Raw genomic sequence first — 20,747 nt, 5'->3', positions numbered from 1 at the left:
TCCTGAAACACCAGGATGGATGGCACCTGGCTGGCCAGGCTTCTGCTTCCAAGCCATCTGCACGGTGCTCCAGGTGGGCTGGCTTCACAGTAGCTCTGCCTTCCCCTCAGAGCAGAGGCAGTGCCCCAGCACAGGTCTCATCTGTCTGTTTGCATGGATAAACCAAAAGAGAACTATTCTCAGTGCAATGGGCACTGTGCCACGCTCACAATCTGCCTCCAAGGGAAAACAGAATGACTATGAACTGCGAAGCAAAGGACCAGAGCAGAATGGAAGCTCAGCACAAGAGGAGCTGGACTGGCCCAGAGTGGAGCATATCTGAAAATAATCAGGCATAATCCAAGTCCAAACTGATAGAGGCCAATTAATGTAGATGAGTGTCTAAGAGCAGGAAACAGAAGAGGGAGCAGTGTTGCCCTGGGAGGTCAGTGGGTGTCATAGAGTCCATGGCATCTTCAACCAGTAGCTCACCACAGAGAGCTGGTGGCAGATGCTCTAGATTTGGTGGCTATTCCACCAAGGAGGACATTTGCCACTGGGTTTGCCTAAACAGCCATTCAGCACAGGAGGAAGAGCTGTGCTGCTAGGAGGCAGTCTGAATGCTGCAGAAGCAGAAAGCTGCTCTTTGACTGCCTACATCCTGTGTTGTGCTTCAAAGGCTCCAACAGAATCATAGAATCAGTCAGGGTTGGAAGGGACCACAAGGATCAGCCAGCTCCAACCCCTCTGCCATGGGCAGGGAAACCTCACACTAGATCAGACTGTCCAGAGCCTCATCCAGCCTGGCCTTAAACACCTCCAGGGATGGAGCTTCCACCACCTTCCTGGGCAACCTCTTTCAGTCTCTAACCACCCTCATGGTGAAGAACTTCTTCCTAACATCCAGTCTGAATCTCCCCATTGCCAGCTTTGCTCCATTCCCCCCAGGCCTATCACTACCTGAAAGCCTAAAAAGTCTCTACCAGTTTTCCTGTAGGCCCCCTTAAGATACTGAAAGGTCACAATAAGGTAACCTGGGAGCCTTCTCTTCTCCAGACTGAACAGCCCCAACTCCCTCAGTCTCTCCTCCACAGCAGAGCAGCTCCAGCCCTCTGAGCATCCTCCTGGCCCTTCTATGGACATTTTCCAGCAGATCCAGCTTCCTCTTGTAATAGGGGCTCCAGCATGCAGTACTCCAGGTGGGGTCTCAGCAGAGCAGAGATGATCACCTCCCTGGCCCTGGTGCCCACAATTCTCTTGATGCAGCTGAGGCTCCGGTTGGCTCTCTGGGCTGCAAGTGCACACTGCTGGCTCATGTTGAGCTTCTCATCCACCAGCACCCCCAAGTCCCTCTCCTCATTGCTGCTCTCCACTCACTGCCCAGCCTGCATTTGTGCTTGGCATTGCCTCGACCCAGCTGCAGGCCCTTGCACTTGGTCTTGTTGAACCTCAGGACGTTGGTGACCTCATTGTGACCTTTCAGTATCTTAAGGGGGCCTACAAGAAAGCTGGGGAGGGACTTTTTAGGATGTCAGGTAGTGATAGGACTGGAGGGAATGGAACAGAGCTAGAAATGGGTAGATTCAGACTGGATGTGACGAAGAAGTTCATGACCATGAGGGTGGTGAGACCTTGGAGCTGGTTGCCCAGGGAGGTGGTGGAAGCCTCATCCCTGGAGGTGTTTAAGGCCAGCTGGATGTGGCTCTGGCCAGCTTGCTCTAGGGTAGGGTGTCCCTGCCCATGGCAAGGGGGTTGGAACTGGCTGATCCTTGTGGTCCCTTCCAACCCTGTCTGATTCTGTGATTCTTCTGTCTGCTTCAGCCTGTTGGTAGGTTTGGGGTGGGGGCATGCAGGGTTTTCTTTCCCTTGGTCTTGTTAAGCTCCATGAGGTTTGGAATATCCCTGTTCCAAACCCCTGCTCCAAATCTATAGAGACTTTCCTGTTTCAACAGCTCAGACAACTTCCTACTCTTTGGTCCTTTCAATGTTAACCACGTCAAGTTTTAACAGAACTGACTCAGAAGTGTGAGCTCATTCTGAAGGAACCAAAGCACGAAGCACAGCCTTGGCAGAGGTCAGCAGATGGTGCTGCTGCACATGAACATGCAAGCTCCAGCTTCTGGATAGCCACATCAGGAGTTCTCAGGAGAAGCAGCGAAGCTTTGCTCCCTCCCATGCCAGCCAGGGTCAGTTTTTGATGAGAGAAGAGTATCTAACCTTGTTGCCGAGAAAGGAGCTTGAGAGCAAGAACAAAGGAGTTGCAGGCAGTTTGTTTCTCTTCTCTATTTTGCTCTTTTCTGTCTGCACATTTGTCTTGGGCAAGAGAGGAGTGAAGCGGAGAGCACAGAGACCTGTAGGCTGAAGAAGTGTGCTGTGCACTGGTGAAGTAAAGTGAGAGGAGCATGAAGAACATGAGATGTGGAGGCAAACAATGGACCTCAGGGCAAATTCATTGTCAGCTGTGGCAGACTGGCAAGCTGGTCTGAAGTCCTCAATTCAAGAGGGATGTTGAAATACTAGAATGTGTCCAGAGAAGGGCAACAAAGCTGCTGAGGAGCCTCAGCAGAGCCCTGTGAGGAGAGGCTGAGGGAGCTGGGGGTGTGCAGCCTGCAGCAGAGGAGGCTCAGGGCAGAGCTCATTGCTGCCTGCAGCTGCCTGAAGGGAGGCTGTAGCCAGGTGGGGTTGGGCTCTGCTGCCAGGCAGCCGGGGACAGAAGAAGGGGCCAGAGTGTGAAGCTGTGCCAGGGCAGGTCTAGGCTGGCTGTGAGGATGAAGTTGTTGTCAGAGAGAGTGATTGGCACTGGAATGGGCCAATGGAATGGTGGAGTTGCTGTGCCTGGAGGTGTTCAAGAGGGGACTGGATGGGGCACTTAGTGCCATGATTTAGTTGATTGGCCAGGGCTGGGTGATAGTTTGGACTGGATGATCTTGGTTGGATAGGTTGGACTGGATGATCTTGGAGGTCTCTTCCAATCTGGTCAGTTCTATGGCTCGACGTGCTTTAAAACAACACTGGTGCCTCTTCTGACACAGCCTGGCTGTGCTGACTGTTTTCACAGCTGAATTCTGCTCATGAAGCCAGTTTTCCTCTGGCCAGGTGAAATTCTCTGAGCCTGTATCTGTTCCACAGCAGATGATCCAAGCTCACAATAGAAAACTTCTTCACAGTTTGCAAGGACATAATTTCATGTTCTGCAGTAGTAACTTTCATCCCACCTCTAGAATTCCGCTCTCAAGGTTAGACCACACCTTGAGTACTGTGTTTAGTTCTGGGCCCCCCAGTTTAGGAGGGACATTGAGATGCTTGAGCGTGTCCAGAGAAGGGCGACGAGGCTGGGGAGAGGCCTTGAGCACAGCCCTACGAGGAGAGGCTGAGGGAGCTGGGATTGGTTAGCCTGGAGAAGAGGAGGCTCAGGGGTGACCTTATTGCTGTCTGCAACTACCTGAGGGGAGGTTGTGGCCAGAAGGAGGTTGCTCTCTTCTCTCAGGTGGCCAGCACCAGAACAAGAGGACACAGCCTCAGGCTGCACCAGGGGAAATTTAGGCTGGAGGTGAGGAGAAAGTTCTTCCCTGAGAGAGTCATTGGACACTGGAATGGGCTGCCCGGGGAGGTGGTGGAGTCGCCGTTCCTGGGGCAGTTCAAGGCAAGGTTGGACGTGGCACTTGGTGCCATGGTCTGGCCTTGAGCTCTGTGCTAAAGGGTTGGACTTGATGATCTGTGAGGTCTCTTCCAACCTTGATGATACTGTGATACTGTGTGATACTGTGAAGGTAATACTCTCACAGGCCTATGATGTTCTAATCTTCTTCTGTCTAAAAGATGCTTCTCAACTATGTGTCACCATCTGCTCAATTTAAAACCAAGTGGAAATGAGCATTTTTGCTAAATACCATGCCACAAGACTAGTTGTGGAGAAATGCTACTGTCTCCATGCAATGTGAGTATTCTGCTTGCAGCAGGGAGCTGTGATCATTCCCTCCTCAGCCCTGTTCTCAGTTTTGGTATCATCCTGTCATGGAAGCTAGCAGAGCCCTTTTGCAGGCCCCAGTTGTGCACAGGACAGTGACTCACATGATGGCCAAGACATCACAAAAACCAAACCAATATTTCTACCTGCTGTTCTAGCAGACACAGGGCCTCTGAGAAAATTCCTCCCTCAGAGAGGTGAAAGGTAAACACTGGCTATGTTTTGAGTCAGGGACCTTGGTTCCCATAGCTCGCTGGACACCTGCTGGGGGCTGACCCCTGGGTGGTCCTACAGGTTATTTGTAGTAAGAATTGTCCAATTGGTTATAATTTTGTACCAATCTGTAAAACTAACGTAAAGTTGCCTGCCCTGGCTGAAGACACCTCTTTGGAACACTACAAAAATGCTGCATTTGCCTTGATTGAGCACCTCTAGCCCTCCCGTGTAGGGTCGCGCGCTGTGAGCCAGGAACAACTGATAACCTTGGAGGAGTTACACCATAAACCTTGGGCTAGAGCTGCGCAAAATGACACCTACTTAATTGATAAGAAAGAGGAATTTACGACACATTGACCTAATTTTATTGCAGGGTCTGTTGTACTGACAAGGAGTCAGAGCGTATGGTTTCTTGTACGGATAAGAGATCTTAGCTAAGCAGAAATTGTGAAATTCTAGCAAGAAGCTGAGTTGGAATAGCCAATCAGCAGTATACGCGAGAAGCTTAATGAGCCAATCACTGAGAGACTTCTGTATGGAGTCAGAACTGTATTAACTATAAAAGATAGTGGATTTGTTACAATAAACGGAACTTTCTTGGCATCCAAGAGTCTCCCCGTCCCTCTGTTGCGACACTCCCGCTCAACCCTGCTCTTCCTTCTTCTGAATGACACCCTGCCTGCACACACAGTGCTCAGCAGCATTAAGAATTACAGCCAGCTTGGCACGAACTTGGCACGAGCTCGGCAGCATCCGACGCTCAACAGCCTCGGAAGCCAGGGCCCAGCCCAGCCTGAACCTGCAGGAGGCTCGGACAACGCCCTGAAATGCATAAATACTCTGAAACCCTGCTGAACTGCTTTGGGACAGTGAGTAACTGATGAACTTTTTATCTAGAGACTGAACAATCTCTCAAGACTCAAAGAAGTCTCTTAAAATCACAGACTCTCTTCATTTCAGCCATTTTCCACTTTAATCTGCAACCGCGAATCAAGAACTCACGTGGGATAGTTATAAATAAGTTTGGGGAAAGGGATTTCTGGTGTTTTAGTAATAAATCATTTAACCTTCTTTATACATCAGCCTCGCATGTTATTCTCCATAAATTCCCCTACACTCCATTCCACAACATATCCCTCAACTGGTACTAGCAATTTTCATCAGGCAACACACACACAACACTGTAGCAAGCCCTGGGCAGATGAAATCCTGTGTGTCCTCTGCTAAACACAAGCACTAATTTCCATACTCCATAATAAGGGGCTCTGTGATTGCCTTCCTGGTCCTTCCAACCACCTCTTTTGTGTAGAGCACAAAACCACAGCAAAGGTCTGCGAAAACTGAATGGCCCTCAAAGACAGCCTTGGTGGCTTTCAGACTCCTCTACTAGAAAGCTGCTGTGATTTGCTGTGAGTTGTGCAGCCGAGGCTGCCAGACCAAATGGCTTTATAGTCCTACCTGCTGCTCCAGCCATGTGCTCGTCCATACTGAGCAGGAGTTCCCACGCTGCTGGTTGGATGTCGCCATACATCTCTTCGGTGAGGATAGGAGCTGCCTTGATTAACAGTGACAAAGGGGCAGGGGAGAGGCTCATCACCTGCAAAAAAAATGAGGTGTGCCTTACAGCTGAGCTGCCCAAGCCATTCCCTCAGTAACTGCACCTCAGTTTTGGTCTGCAGGTGACCCACCGATAACCTCTTGTTTCAGTGTGAGGGGTGACGCAAAATTAATAACCTGCATTAATGTTGCTATCCAGGCAATGATTGTTAACAGCTATGAAAACTGTTTATTCACATTAAAACTCACTGTTGTGGAGGGCCCTAAGCCCAAAATTAGGCTTATACATATTTACCTATCAAACAGACACGAAGAGACACAAAGGGCCTGGTGCCATAGAGTCTGGCGTGCCCAGGGCCCAGGCTGTGTAGCGTGGTTGTGTAAGCCCACACGCCCAGCTTATGGCCTACCAGGTGCAAGGCCTGTGCTCTTCCCATATTTAGGGGAGCCAGGCCTGTGGACCCTGCCTAATATGGTTTGGTTTGGCTAACTGCCATCCTTGATTGGCTATTCGGTGTCCAAAGGGCAATTAATCTTGGCCCACATTGGTAAAAGGAGATACTCAGGTGAACAACCTGCTTTTGCTTCCCTGATTTGCTCCCCTGCTCTGCTCCCCTGCTCTGTGCCTGCTCTCTCTGCTGTGCCCAGCCCTGCTGCTCTTGCACACTGCCTTATTGCTGCCTGCTGAACTCCACTGCCGCCAGTCACCAGGAGCAGAGCCTGGATGCCTGCACACAATCGGCCTGTGTGGCCAGCTGACATCGTGCTGAGACTGCACACATCTGCCTCTGCACCTGAAGGTCCTGCCTAGAACCCCTGGACATACACACAGATGGTCCAGAAGAAGCCAGGAGCACACACTGGCTATGCAAGCCGATTGTGTGCAGGCACACAATTAAGAGACTGTGAGACTGCACACCACAGGACATCCTGCCTGCCCCTGAGAGCCTCCTGCCAAGACAAGAAGGCCTGGAGATACACAGATAGTCCAGAGGAGACAGGACACAAGCTCAGAGATTGTCTGCCTCCTTTCCCCAGAAGCCTGGGAAGAATCAAGTCTCAGCAGCCAATAAGACAGAGTCCCCTGACAGTGTTTGGGCACTGTCTGGGTCCGTGGCCAGCTCCAGTGAGTCGGAAGTTAGCATTTTGTGAGTAAATACTTAAAAGCCTCTTTGTGATTCTCCATTGCCTTCTGCCATGAGCAGAAAGAGCTCCTTGAGTCCACCTAGTGACCAAAGCAATGTTTGGCCCCAGGAATTTTCTCTTCCAGTTCAGTGAGTGTTTATATAGTTTGCTGGTTATTACTAGGTCTAGATATTATCCATAGAATGTTTCCATGACTGTGCAAAGAACCTGAATATTATTAACGTTAGTGGCCAGGGGTGGGGAGAGTTCTGAATATCAAAATCAGTAAACAATATTAATTTTGAAAAAAAATCATCTCACATTAATTAATTTCCCCTTCATAACAATGAGGTTACTTTGGAGTGGCTTAGATTTAGCCTTGCTCAGCTGGGGAAAACATGCAGGGATGAAGTGATTGATCTTCTGGAAGAGGTCTTGGGGATCCATGTACATTTTCTTTGTTGTTGCAGTCTAAACTGATATCTACCTATCAGCATCCCTTACCTAATCAGGCCTAATCAGTACCTGGTGCCTGATGTATTTTAGCATTCCAGAGTCCTTCTTCCCTTCCAAGTTGGAATCCATCACTCTCTTTTTTAGAGAAGGAGTTCTCAAGCAAGACTTGTCTGAGCACTGGAAGGAGACAAAAAAAAAAAGAGAAGAAAGCAAGAGAAGTTCACATTCAGATTTCCCAAAATGTAAAAAGGGAGGAGAGTCTTCTTTACAGTGAGGGTGGTGAGACACTGGCACAGGTTGCCCAGGGAGGGTGTGGCTGCTCCCTCCCTGGAGGTGCTCAAGGCCAGGTTGGATGAGGCATTGAGTGACCTGTTCTAGTGGGAGGTGTCCTTGCCTATGGCAGGGGCTTGGAACTGGATGATTCTTCAGGTCCCTTCCAACCTAAACCATTCTATTATTCTATGATCTTTTATGAGAGCAATTTCCACACTCTAGAAGGCAGCTAATAGCAGAGCTAAAGCATGAAGTGTTCTCCTGTGCTGGCAACAGGCCTAGAATCACTCAGATGACATCTCAGCTGATTGCCTTCTCTGCTTAAAAGTGTTTTCCCCAATAAAGCCTTAGGCCAGTAAGTCAAACGAGAAGTGTGAACACGCTCTGTGTAATCCTCACAGGTGACACACTCATCTATTTCAGAAGTACCATAGGATCAACCAGGTTGGAAGAGATCTCCAAGGTCATCCAGCCCAACCTAGCACCCAGTCCTACCCAATCAACTAAATCGTGGCACTAAGTGCCCCAGCCAGGCTTTGCTTCAACACTTCCAAACTCATCCAGTCCAACTCTCAACACAGTTTAGGGTCAATCCTAAACCATGTCCCTAAGCACAGCTCCACACAAAGCTTGGACACCTCCAGGGAGGGTGACTGCAGCACTGCCCTGGGCAGAACATTCCATGGCTGAGAACCCTCTCTGGGAAGAAATATTTCCTAGCATCCAGTCTGAACCTCCCTTGGGGCAGCTTGGAACCATTTCCTCTTCTCCTGTTGCTTGCCACCAAGGAGCAGAGGCTGCCCCCTCCTCACTCCAACCTCCCTGCAGGGTTCTGTAGAGAGCAATGAGCTCTGCCCTCAGCCTCCCCTTCTCCAGACTGGACACCCCCAGCTCCCTCAGATGCTCCTCACAAGCCAGATCTTCACTGGATTTGTGTCACTGAAGAGGTTGTTGCGTTACAGACCAATTTATGCAACTCTTGGAACAGCCCTGAGAGCTGAGATCTAAATGAAAGAAATCATGCAAGATCTTTCAAGAACTTCAAGAGTGATTCTTAAGGACAGGCAAGAAGAAACATGAAAAAAACAATGGAGACTGAGCTCCAGAGGCCATAAAAGAACATTAAAATCCAAGTCAAGTTCTAAGCTTTTAAACAACTTTATCAGCAACTAAGATTCTTCCCAGTCAATGCATTCCTCCTGTGTACTGCTGGAGTACATTATGCAGTCCTTGAAGGTCATTATGGCCTGCCTGGGTATCCCCCAAAGCATTTTGCCTTTCCCATCTACTCACTTCTTTCTGCTTCTTGCCCCTTGCCACGCTGTTCAATGTGCTGTTTTCTCTCAGGGAGTCCACTGTGTCCCCATACAGGAGTTTGATGGCCCGGACGAGGCGAGCGCAGGAGCGGCTGTGATGGAGGTAGCAGTGTGGGTGACAGTAGTCAATGTGGGTGCATATGAAACTTTGCTGGTTGCAGAGTAGGATCATAACCTTGAGAAGGAAAAAGAAAACCAGGAGAAGAGTTACTTATGGAAAAGGGAGTGAGAGAGAGTACAGTGTGGGGCAGGCAGTGATGGGGACACTAAAGCTAACTATGCCACAGCCTAGCTGGGGAGGCAGGAAGCTCAACACAGCCTTTTGAAAAGGTGTGTGGGTCTGTGCAGAGCTCCATACTTGCAAGTGGCTTACAAACCAGTGAGGCATGGCTAAAGAAACCTGAGTAGTAACAGAGCAAAGAGACAGGGCTGCTGTAGGAGTATCTGTTTGGCAGGTGGCAAGAAGGTGGCTCAAGGCAGCAATATTCTCTCTGCAGCAAAGCTCTTGCATCCCCAGTGTGTGATGAGGGCTTAGGCTGCATCAAAGCTGCAAACCCTGCGGGTTCAGGGGTTAGTTTCCCTCAAGCAACGTGGATGAGAATGTCTCAGTGTGCTCTCAAGTAGGAATAAGCTGCGCCCAGTTGTTCTGCCCATGCTTCCCTCACTCTGCCCACCCAGCCTAGCTTTATGGTAGTTGGCTCAGTGAACTATTTCCAGTGTTACTGCCACATGGCAGCAAGGAGCTCTAAACTGTCTAACAAAGAGGGTGTTTGGGAATTCAGCTATTCTGAGCCCTGCTTTGCTGCAGCAGTACTGCCATTAGCACCTAAACTAATTAATCAAAGACAATCTTTGGCAAGTCTACACCTCAGTGACTGCTCTCTGGTATAACTCAGAGGGTTTCTTCCCTGAGGAGCAAAGCTCAGTCCAGCAGCTCTTTGTACCTTGGTCTTCATGTTACACATAAACCAAGTTGTTAGTAGCACTCTGAGTAAAAAACAGCCAAGCATCCCCAAGCCATTCATGCCACAGATCAATCTGGCCTTTAGGAATCTTTCTCTTCATCCCACAAACTAGTGAAGGAACAACAGAAAGAAGCTGTCCCACCTTTTCTACCCATTCATGGTCTGTGCAGCTGCAGCCTGCTGGCTCTCCCAGGTAAGCCAATCCTCAAATATTTAGGCTTCTAAAATGTCAGGAGCATCATTTAAAATAAATCCATGCTGCCCGTGAGGAATTCTTGTCTCTGCCTCCCTTGTTCTGTGATTTTGGGGTCAACCAGAAATAAGCTGCTAGTGTTGTATCAACATGCAAACAGCATAAATCTGATCAGCACTTGCAGAGCCCCTCCCCAGCCCCTGGTCTGCTGTTTCACCTTGTAGTTATGCTACACCAGCATAGAGTGAGGACTGCATGCTCTAGGCTGCCGTAAAGGATGGGTGAAGGAAATGCTGGTGCATAGGGCTGGAACCAGTGATCCTGCTGAATGGTTTATTCGTGACCACTAGTCAAGCAGGGTTTGGGTTTGCCTGTAGTTTTAGTGACCATCCACCCACACCTCCTTTCCCACAAACAAAAAGAGAAGGTCCTCATGCATGGCTTTAACTGGAACAGGCTTTTCAAACCTCCCTTGCTCCTATGCAGGCTGATCTCATGGAAAGGGAATCAAACTTCTCGAGTTCCCTTCAGCTTATGCCTCATGCATCCTCCCTCCCTGAGCAAAGGCACCGTGACTTATCCTAAGCTGCTAGCTAGAGAGATGCCTCTATTCTCTCGCAATTCATTGCCCAGCACATGCTGTTGTGTCTGAAACCCTCAGTTAATTACAGTGGGATTTCCAAATGAGATGTAATCATTACCAAGAGCATTGGAGCACTGACAGGCAAGTAGGGCAATCCAGGGATTGAGGTACTTGCTTGCAAAGTTATTACATTCAGGTTCTCTGACTCCCTACCTTCTTCCAAAAATTGACAACTATCCACAAGTGCTTCTGAAATCACAGTGGTGCATTAAACCTGTTCCTGCCCACAGCCCACAGGAATGGGGCAGCTGAGAGCAGACTGTGTGAAATAACTTGGGGGAAAGAGGGAGAGAGCAGCTCATTACTGGCAGCTGTCTTTCCCAAAGGCAGCTTGGATGTCAGGATGTGGCTGTTCTCGTCCACGTGTGCAGGATACAATCAATCTGCACAGGGAGCCAACCCCAGCACGGGCACGAGGACACCCTGGCCCCACTGAACCGGCACAGCTCGCCTCGTGGCAACAGAGGGAGAGCTGAAGAGTGCCTGGGCACTGCTGGAGCTAACTGCACAGCCTTGCCCAGCTGAGCTTTCCTCTGTCTTTGGCCACGCATGGCCACACCACATCTGCACTGTGGTACTGTCTGCTTGTGCCACAGCTTGTGCTAGTTTGAAACAAGCTAGAATGTTTTGGTGAAAAGAACTAGATAACAGGTTGTGAAAAGGAAAACAATGATTGGGTCTCCTGTCCTCATCAGTCTCGCTGAGAGCTCTGGGAACAAGAAGTAAACATTAGATAACATTCTCCATTTAGTCTCTCACTTTTGCTTTTGCCTTCAGACCAAGCCACATCTCCTTAACCTCACTGCCACTAACCTTCCTTCTTAACCTCTTGGCTGCACCTCTATTCTTTCTCAGGATTTGGGGTAAGGTTGAGAGGGGCAGGGGGAGGTGTTGGGGTGGTTTGAGAACCCCTCCTGTTGACTCAGGTTTCTGGGAGGGGAGTTGTGCTTCTGTATTGTTTATCCTTTGTATATTTCTGTCTATAACGGTATATACTGTAAATAGCTGCTTGTATATTTGCTGCTGTAAATAAATTGCTTCATTTATATTCCTGGAGCCCGTCTGAGTTAGCTGGGGCAACTTCTAAAGTCTGGGGGGGCGGGTAAGAGCCAAACCATCACACAGCTGAAACCACACAGAGCCCTGCTTGGTCACACGTTGTGCTAGAAGGCATCTAATGGGATCAGAGAAGATGTTCCCAGAGCAGTTCTTCCCCCAGAGGTGGATAATTAAACTCATTGTCATGCAGATGAAAATACATACATCGGCTCAAAAAGCAGAGGGAAAAGCTCCCTGGGAAAAGCTCCCTAGGAAAAGTCTGTTAGTTTGTAAGCACAGTGTTCACAACACAACATCCAGCTCAAGTAGCTTCTAAAGTGCAACTCCATGGAAGCTGGGAGCCAGGAAAAGTCTATTAGTTTGTAAGCACAGTGTTCACAACACAACATCCAGCTCAAGTAACTTCCAAAGTGCAACTCCATGGAAGCTGGGAGCCAGGAAAAGTCTGTTAGTGTGTAAGCACAGTGTTCACAACACAACATCCAGCTCAAGTAGCTTCTAAAGTGCCATTTCGTGGAGGCTGGGAGCCCACCTCACGCTGGAGCCCATTCTGTTAACTCTTCCTGAACTGCCTACTACTGGGCATGCTGGAGGTGAGATGCTGAGCTAGCAGCTAAGGTGTGGCCATTCCTGCATGCTGAGAGAGAAGTAGTTCCTTTCCCCATAGAAGAGAAGTCAGGGGAATTATCAGAGGAAGCAAGACAAACACCCCCTGGGTTTAGCCTGTTTTAGAAGCAGCAGATGATTTCCAGAGGTCGGAGCTTACTTACACTTGAGAGCCTGGATGCTACACGGGGAAAGCACAGCTTGTGATCTGGCTACTGCCAGCAGAAAGGACTTCCCACTAAAAATGCCATCCTGGAGAGCGCTGTCAGCACCTCATACTTACGTGCAGCCAGGACATGTTCCGGTGATAGTTCTCCTCCGTGCCTGTGTTGCTCAGCACCTCGGGCTCAATGCTAGGTTCACTGGCGCTCCAAGGGCTCCCTTCTTCAAAAGAAAAATACCCAAAAGGTGGTTGTTTTTATCGCTCCCTGTCTGCTTTAAGACTAGGGACAGCACTTGTAAGCCAGGCCAGCCTTGTGGGAACAGACCAGAGTACACAGAATACGCCACACTGGAAAGACTGAGTTTGGACACCCCTCCCTAATCCTTGTGTCACGCTGGCTTGACAATTACAAGAGCCATGCAGACTTGGCTCACAGACCATCTTGTCAGCAGCAAATACTCCTCCCTCCTCACTTTTTGTTCTTTAACAGAAGGGGAGAAGGCAAATAAAACCACCAGAAACAAATTTGTTGCACTGTTCAGATGCTGCAAATTGTACGTTTAGTGATCTGCATTGACTGGGCTCTGTGGTTAAAAAAAGGTCAACAAAAATCCAAGCAGAAGTGGCACCCCACTGGCAATGCCCATGGGCAAAGGCATTGCAAACTGCCCACGGAAGCTGCCAACAGCACGGGGATGAAAGGGGAAAAAAATCCTGGTTCTAGAACACTACTTCTGGGGAACTCAGACAAGGGAGATGTCCCTCTGTGAGCTTTACTGACCCCTGTGTTTCCTCTAGCCACTGCACAACCCGTGGGCCTCCAGTAAAGCTATCACCAGTGCTGCTAAAGAGATGGCTGCTGATCAGTTCCCACCAGTCCTTTCTTCCTCCTCTTTTGGTGAACTGTGACTTGCCAACATCTACAGCACAGCCAATCCCACTCTCCACCTCCGCCTACCGAGGACCACACAAACGACCATTAAGCCTGAGAGGTTATTTCAGCTCCAAAAGTATCCAAACTGTTGGGTTTGGTTAACAGCCCTAGCAGAGTGTGGCAGGTTTAAGACTGGATGTCTTAACCATAGAGGCCAGGGTCTAGGCAGCCCAGGAAGTGGACACCGGAAAAGTGTAGTCTTTGTTATCCCATTCTGCTAATTCTGCATCTCCCCTTTATAAATGATCAGCACAGGCTGCTCTGCCCCTTTTCTCCCTCTCTCTGCTCCCAGACAGACCTTATCTCTCATGGGAGAGGTTTGTGGCTTGGCTCAGCCTCGGCAGAGGTGAGGTATGGGAGGCAGGGGTGGCTAACAAGTTCCCCATGGCGCAGCAATGTGCCCTTGTGGCCAAGAAGGCCAATGGGACCCTGGGGAGTATTAGAAAGATGTGTTCAGCGGATCAAGTGAAGCTCTCCTCCCCCTCTACTCTGCCCTGGTGACACCTCATATTGTGTTCAGTTTTGGGCTCCCCAGTTGAAGAGGGACAGGGATTTGCTGGAGAGGGTCCATCAGAGGGCTAGGAGGATGATGAGGGGCCAGGAGGGCATGGCTGATGAGGAGAGGCTGAGGGACCTGGGGCTGCTTAGTCTGGAAAAGAGAAGACTGAGAGGGGATTTGATATATTATAAACATCTGAGGGCTGTCCAGGATGCGGGGGGCAGGCTCTGCTCACTGCTGCCTGGGACAGGACAAGAAGCAATGGGTGTAAATGGCAGCAAAACAGGTTCTGCCTCAACACAAGGGGGAACTCTGTAAGGGTCACAGAGCCATGGCACAGGCTCCCCAGAGAGGTTGTGGAGCCTCCTTCTCTGGAGCCTTTCCAGGCCTGTCTGGATGTGTTCCTTTGTGTTAAATAGCTTTGTCCTGCTCTGGCAGAGGGGTTACACTCCATGATCATTTTGGGCCCCTTCTAACCCTTCACATCCTGTGAGCCTGTCATTTGAGGCCTGGCATTTGAGGTCTAGTTGGGGGGAGGCTTTGGAAGGTTTTGTCTTAATGAGATTGTGAGGCTCAACACAAATTTGTGTGCTTGCTATGTTTCCATGCTGGTACTACCATTTTGATTCCCAGTTCTTCCCAATCCCGTGTGGAGCATTTTCTTTCGCTCCTTTGGGGAGGGGTAAAGAGCATCTGTCCACCCCCTAAAACCACGACACAGAGGGAGCCCCTTCAGCTCAGCTGTGGTGGCCATTTCTCATGGCACCACGCAGACTTGGTCTCCATAAGACAAGCAGATGGTGACCCTTCTTTTGAAGGCCAAGGAAGGCATCTGTGAACTGTACAACTATGTGTAAGCGCCAGTGTGTAGAAACAGAGCATGTAGCAATGCGCATGGTATGCTCTGCATGTGGGAATATATAGCACGTGCCACACAGCATGCCCGAGACATCATATCCTAGGTGGAATATGAAGCACATGTCTGTACACACGTGTATATAGAGAGAGAGAGCTATAGCTATAGATGTACGTCTCCTGCCTGTGACTGTGGGCAGCAAAAGACCATCTAAGCACATGACTTGAAGTGTCTGCTTCAGCAGAGGATGGAGGGGGGGGTGTATGTGCACATACACACCTGCACGTGCTCCCCTAACGCAGCGAGCACTTGGCTGGCAGGCACCAGCACTCCCAGAGTTCATGCTCTAACATGGATCTCTGGATGGGTGGCCTGTGCACGGAGCCGACGCTGCACCCAGGCTCCAAACCACACTGCCACAGGCCCTAGGTCAGGCACTCCCTGAAGAGGACTCTAGGTTCCGCCTAGCTGGCTGGGGTGGGCATCTCCTGGCATCGCTAAGCTCTGCCGCAATCACATCAAGAGTTTAGGGCCTGCCTATTGTCCCCTCCCTCTCCACCCACTCGTCTAAGTTACCTATATCAGTGACAGTGTCCCTGCTGTGGGACAGCTGCAGCTCCTCATTCTCAGACTCTGAGTCCTGCCGTGATAACTTGGTGCTCTTTAGGCTGCCGGCTCGGCGAATGCTGGAAAGGGAACCCCCCTTCTTCACCCGGAAACTGCGGGTTCCTTTAATCTGGAGCAAGCGGGAGCCTCCTATCCTGATCCTCCTGCTGGGAACTGTATTAAAAGAATAAAAGAGGACTTTTTTCCCCTTAATTTTTCCCCATCTAAAAAAAAAGAACCCAAATCAAATGAAAGCTGTCCTGGCCCTCCCCTCCCTCCCAACCTTTTGCTGCCAGCCTGTATTGCAGCGCCTTTCCTTCTACCATGAACCGTGAGGCCAGAGGCTCCCTCCAAAGCCACCGCCAATGCAGCTCTGTCAATCAGGCAGTAAAGATGCTTTATGCAAGGATGTCCAGCACCTCATTTCCTGGAGATCTGGCAGGTCACCTCAGGCTTTGTCTGTTTGGAATTAGCCCTTGTTCAACCACCAGCAAGTAGGGTGAGCTGCTCTAAGAGAAACCCATGGACAAGGAGAAACTACAGTTCACAGCCATCTGAGCCAGCTCCTGCCAGGAAACAGGATCTGCTCAGTGGATGTCAGTTGCAGTTTTCCTTGCCAGCCCCTGGGGTTTGTATTAGTGCAGAATCACCTCTTGCTAGGGCCAGATGGCTGAATCCCAAGCACGAGCAAGGCCCCGTGGACAAACCTATTCTGCTGTGGGCCTGGGTTCTGTAAACCTGGCTGAGCTCTGCAGCGGGAGCCACTATTTATCGGTACAGCAGGTGTGAGTGCAGAAGGGTGGTCTGCTTCCTGAGGTTAGCGGGCGAGACTTGTTTGAAGCAAGGTTTGCATAAATCCGTGTCTCTGCATGTTACTCTTCATCATTAGAATGCTTTAGAGGAAACAGGAGCACGTAGATCCTCTCCTTCAGACAAATCAGCAGCTTTCAGGCATGAACAACATCCATCGACACTCTGCATTTCTGATGAGCACAGACATGAAATGGGTTCAATGTTCAAAGCACCAACCCTTTGCAGGTTCATTCTCCTCTTAGTTCAAAGGCAGTACATGGCAGCATGGCAGTCCAAATGTTGCAACACTCAGTCATTTTACTGCAGATCTACTCAGGCAAGGCCACGTGTGATCGATGACCTTTTGAGCTGTTGTTGAGAATGAACAGGGCACAGCTTTTTGGACACCATGGGTAAGCAAAATATTGGAACAAAATCACGTTTTGGATCCAGGGAAAATCAAGCACACCTTTACTCCTCAGAATGACCCTAATTCCTCCAGAACCCAGTTTCCACCCCCATTTCCAGTGGCTTACATGCTGGAATGTGTCCAGAGAAGAGTCATGAGGATGGTCAGAGGACTGCAGCTCCTCTCCTATGAGGACAGGCTGAGAGAGTTGGAGTTCAGTCTGGAGAAGAGAGGCCTCTGAGGAGACCTTATTGCGGCCTTCCAGTGTCTGAAGGGGGTTGCAAGAAAGATGCTGAGGAACTTTTTAGGGTGTCAGGTAGGGATAGGACTGGGTGGGATGTATCCGAGCTAGAGGAGGGGAGACTGAGATTGGATGTTGGGAAGAAGTTCTTCCCCATGAGGGTGGTGAGACACTGACACAGGTTGCCCAGGGAGGTGGTGGAAGCCTCATCCCTGGTGGTGTTTAAGGCCAGGATGGATGTGGCTGTGGGCAACCTGCTCCAGTGTGAAGTGTCCCTGCCCATGGCAGGGGGATTGGAACTGGCTGATCCTTGAGGTCCCCTCCAACCCTGACAACTCTGTGCTTCTGTGATCCTGGCTGAAGACAGATGGATAGGATTTGAGAGCTACTCTTTAGTCCTCCTGTAGGAGCTGGACTGCTGAAGGACCATAGATCTCTTTCCAAGTGACCATGCTGAGTTCCTTAGCAATCCCTACTGCTTGAATTCTGTTCAGATCAGCCTCCCCCCAGCGCTAAACCACTTGAGCACTTGTAACTGCATTTCATGGAGTCTGCAGAATGCCATTTTAGTATCCACAAAGCACAAGTGGTCCTCTGAGAGCCTGCATCTTCCTAACTCAGCGTCTGTACTTCAGACCTACCTGGAGCAGATTCTACACAGTAAACTGGTAGCTTTTGGATAGCTGTTAAGCCACACCTGGGGTGAACAATGAGAACAAAGTTTTTTAACACTCCAGAGAAAATAAATGGAAGGAAACAGATTAGTACTCATCAAAGAGGGTGAGATAAAGAAACCTGTCTCTGCAGGCAAGAATAATTTAGTTACATTCAAACAACAACATTTGCTTTCCTAGAAAAGGGTAGGTTACAAAAGATGCCTCTGCCTCCTGCTCTGTTTGACCCAGGTGGATCTGCTATGGCCAGAGAAAACATCATTACTGCAATTTTAAAGCATAGCATCATCTTGCATTTATTAGCTTCAAAAAGACTGCAGATACCTTTTTGGTAGAGGACACTAGGATGTTAGGATCTAGCCTTCCTACCATAACCACTTTTCCCATCTCTACAACGTAGTAACAAGGCAGGTTAAATAAAGGAATACATGGCAGCTGAGTGGGAAAGGAGAAGGGAAAAGTAAGAACACATCTGCAGGGGAGAGGTGGTTTAACAGAGTCAAGGCTGCAGAAAGCTAACACTGTCTTTGCAAAATCGGCTCAGCTCTTCATTATGTCCTTAGCACAGCAATTGAGGGAGCATGAAACTAAGTCAGCACTGCCTCTAAGGAAAAGAGAATGGCTAGAGAGCAGCCAGCAGCACTTTCCAGCAGGACTGCCTGCTTGTAGGCATTCTCCCACTCAGGTAATATCCCAGCGGGTGCCTAAGAGGCTAAAAAGTGGTTTCAAGTAAGTACCATAATTATCTTCAAAAGAACCCAAATCAACTCCAAACCTAAGTTTTTCCTCATCTAGACACATCTTAGACCACTGATCCTAGACTATTAGATCAAAAGGCTGTGTGCTTCTCTGGGCTGCCAGTATCCCAAGGGTACAAAAAATGAGCTTGAGCAGCTCTCCTTTCTCAGCTGGACACCTCCCTTAGATGACACAGGAGCAACTGTTGCAACTGCCTCACAGTTTTGGAGGCAGCCTCGCACCATGCAACTCTTGGTAGTAGTTCTGATATTTCCTCCAATAACTGTGTCAAGCTCACAGCTGAAGAGAGCACAAACTTTATCCAAAGACCCCTGAATGTCTCCAAAAGCTCCCCTCAATCATTAACACACATTGGAGTTCTGGATCACCAGCCAGACTCCATCCTTTCCAAACAACCATCAACCACTCACCCTTTCCAACAACCATCAACCACTCAACCTTTCAAACAACCATCAACCACTTACCCTTTCCAAACAACCATCAACCACTCACCCTTTCCAAACAACCATCAACCACTCACCCTTTCCAACAACCACCAACCACTCACCCTTTCCAAACAACCATCAACCACTCACCCTTTCCCAACAACCATCAACCACTCACCCTTTCCAAACAACCACCAACCACTCACCCTTTCCCAACAACCACCAACCACTTACCCTTTCCAAACAACCACCAACCACTCACCCTTTCCAAACAACCATCAACCATTCACCCTTTCCAACAACCACCAAACGCTTACCCTTTCCCAACAACCACCAACCAGTTCTCCTTTCCCAACAACCACCAACCACTTACCCTTTCCAACCAGCCATTCAGCAAACATTTATCCTTTCCAAACAACCATCCCAATCCTCAGCCAAGCATCTTCACCTTTATGTGGCTACTAGGAGACAGAATTTAAACAGCACACTTGTTAGAGGGAGGATCATTGACAGGTAACTGCCTGGCAAATTAGGCTCTAATGGCAAACAGGCACCATGACTGTGTAGGGTATTGCAACACTTGTACCATCAGCTCGGGCGTGAGTTCTGCATGAGATGGCTCAGAGATGGAAACGCTCTGCTGTTCTCAGCAAACACAGGAAGCTTGGAGCTTGCTTGTACAGTGCCTGTCACATTGATCTGCTAGCCATCAAAAGCCATACAGCTGTGTGTTTTTCATGTGGTAGCAAAGAATTCAAGAGATAATCAACCACTAATTGTTCCAAGAGATGCCATGACTTCCAGAGCAGCGCAGATTTGCACAGAAAGATCTCAGTCTTCCCTCCTGTCTGTGCCTTTATCCCCCAAATGAGAAACTGCAATCTGCATGAAGACCAAACCAGTAAGCTTTTGATTTTTATTTTCCCAGCGAATCAAATCGTGATGCTTCTCTCAGCACCCCACTGAGAGGCAGCTTTAGCCGAAGCATCCTCCCTTTTAGAACCCTGCCGATGCTCTCAATGGCTGTCAGTCATAGCAGCGTTTTGAACATCTTTGCTTCTCACATTTGTTGGATTGAACCCTGAAGGCCAGAAGCGTCTCAGAAATGATTCAAAGCCTCTGTGGCTCCATGGCCACCTGCTTTTTAACACAGTCTATGCAAATGGAAACACCAAATCAAGCGCCACTTCACAAGCCCTGAGGATACAAAAGCCTTATGGTGCTGACAAACCTTTTTTTTCCTCGAAGCCAGCCTCAGATTTGAGGGTGTGGCTGCTGCTGTGCAGGGAATCCTTTGAATCTTCATTTTCATCCAGGACCCCAGCAAAGCTGATCTTTCTTTCATACCTGTGCCGGTCCATCTCAGGCTCCAGACGCAGCCTGCAGCTCTCCAGATCCTGCAGCAGAACGCAGAGCACACAGCTGTGCAAGCAGTATGAGCCCCACATGCTGTTCACAGCCACAGAAGCTGCAGGAAGAACTGCCTCAGGTGGGCATTTATTGCTGTCAATTCTCCATCTACCCAGCTACTCTTTGGCTTGCAGCACACTGAGCCACACTGTCAAAATCATAGAAATGTCAGGGCTGGAAGGGACCTCAAGGATCAGCCAGCTCCAACCCCCCTGCCATAGGCAGGGACACCTCACACTAGAGCAGGTTGCCCACAGCCACATCCAGCCTGGCCTTAAAAACTTCCAGGGATGAGGCTTCCACCACCTCCCTGGGCAACCTGTGCCAGTGTCTCACCACCCTCATGGGGAACAACTTCCCAAAATCCAATCTCAATCTGCCCTCCTCTAGCTTGGATCCATCCCCCCATGTCCTATCCCTACCTGACACCCTATAAAGTTCCTCAGCATCTTTCTTGCGGCCCCCTTCAGATCCTGGAAAGCCACAATAAGGTCTCCTCAGAGGCCTCTCTTCTCCAGACTGAACCACTCCCACTTTCTCAGCCTGTCTCCATAGCAGAGCAGCTCCAGCCTTGGATGGAAGAGGTAGGAGGTGTTGAGGACATTCCTGGTTAACTCTGCTGAG

General features: G+C 49.4%; 1 protein-coding gene across 5 annotated transcripts in view; it reads right to left on the bottom strand.

The window, feature by feature from the left end:
• Positions 1-20,747, bottom strand: part of UNC80 (unc-80 homolog, NALCN channel complex subunit) — a 208,791-nt gene that overhangs the window by 84,967 nt on the left and 103,077 nt on the right. For 3 of the 5 annotated variants that reach the window (XM_064163905.1, XM_064163906.1, XM_064163907.1), the window contains exons 26-31: positions 19,945-20,110; positions 15,384-15,587; positions 12,639-12,739; positions 8,867-9,064; positions 7,370-7,477; positions 5,621-5,759 (exon numbers count right to left, since the gene is read on the bottom strand). In XM_064163905.1, the coding sequence (XP_064019975.1) occupies positions 5,621-5,759; positions 7,370-7,477; positions 8,867-9,064; positions 12,639-12,739; positions 15,384-15,587; positions 19,945-20,110 (916 nt within the window). The remainder of the gene's footprint in view (positions 1-5,620; positions 5,760-7,369; positions 7,478-8,866; positions 9,065-12,638; positions 12,740-15,383; positions 15,588-19,944; positions 20,111-20,747) is intronic. The other 2 variants (XM_064163908.1, XM_064163909.1) reach the window with 1 other exon arrangement.

Source organism: Pogoniulus pusillus, chromosome 24, assembly GCF_015220805.1.
Source record: "Pogoniulus pusillus isolate bPogPus1 chromosome 24, bPogPus1.pri, whole genome shotgun sequence".
NCBI lineage: Eukaryota > Metazoa > Chordata > Aves > Piciformes > Lybiidae > Pogoniulus > Pogoniulus pusillus.
The sequence above is the reverse complement of the archived record's forward strand: the minus strand, read 5'-3'. Positions and strand labels throughout refer to the sequence as shown.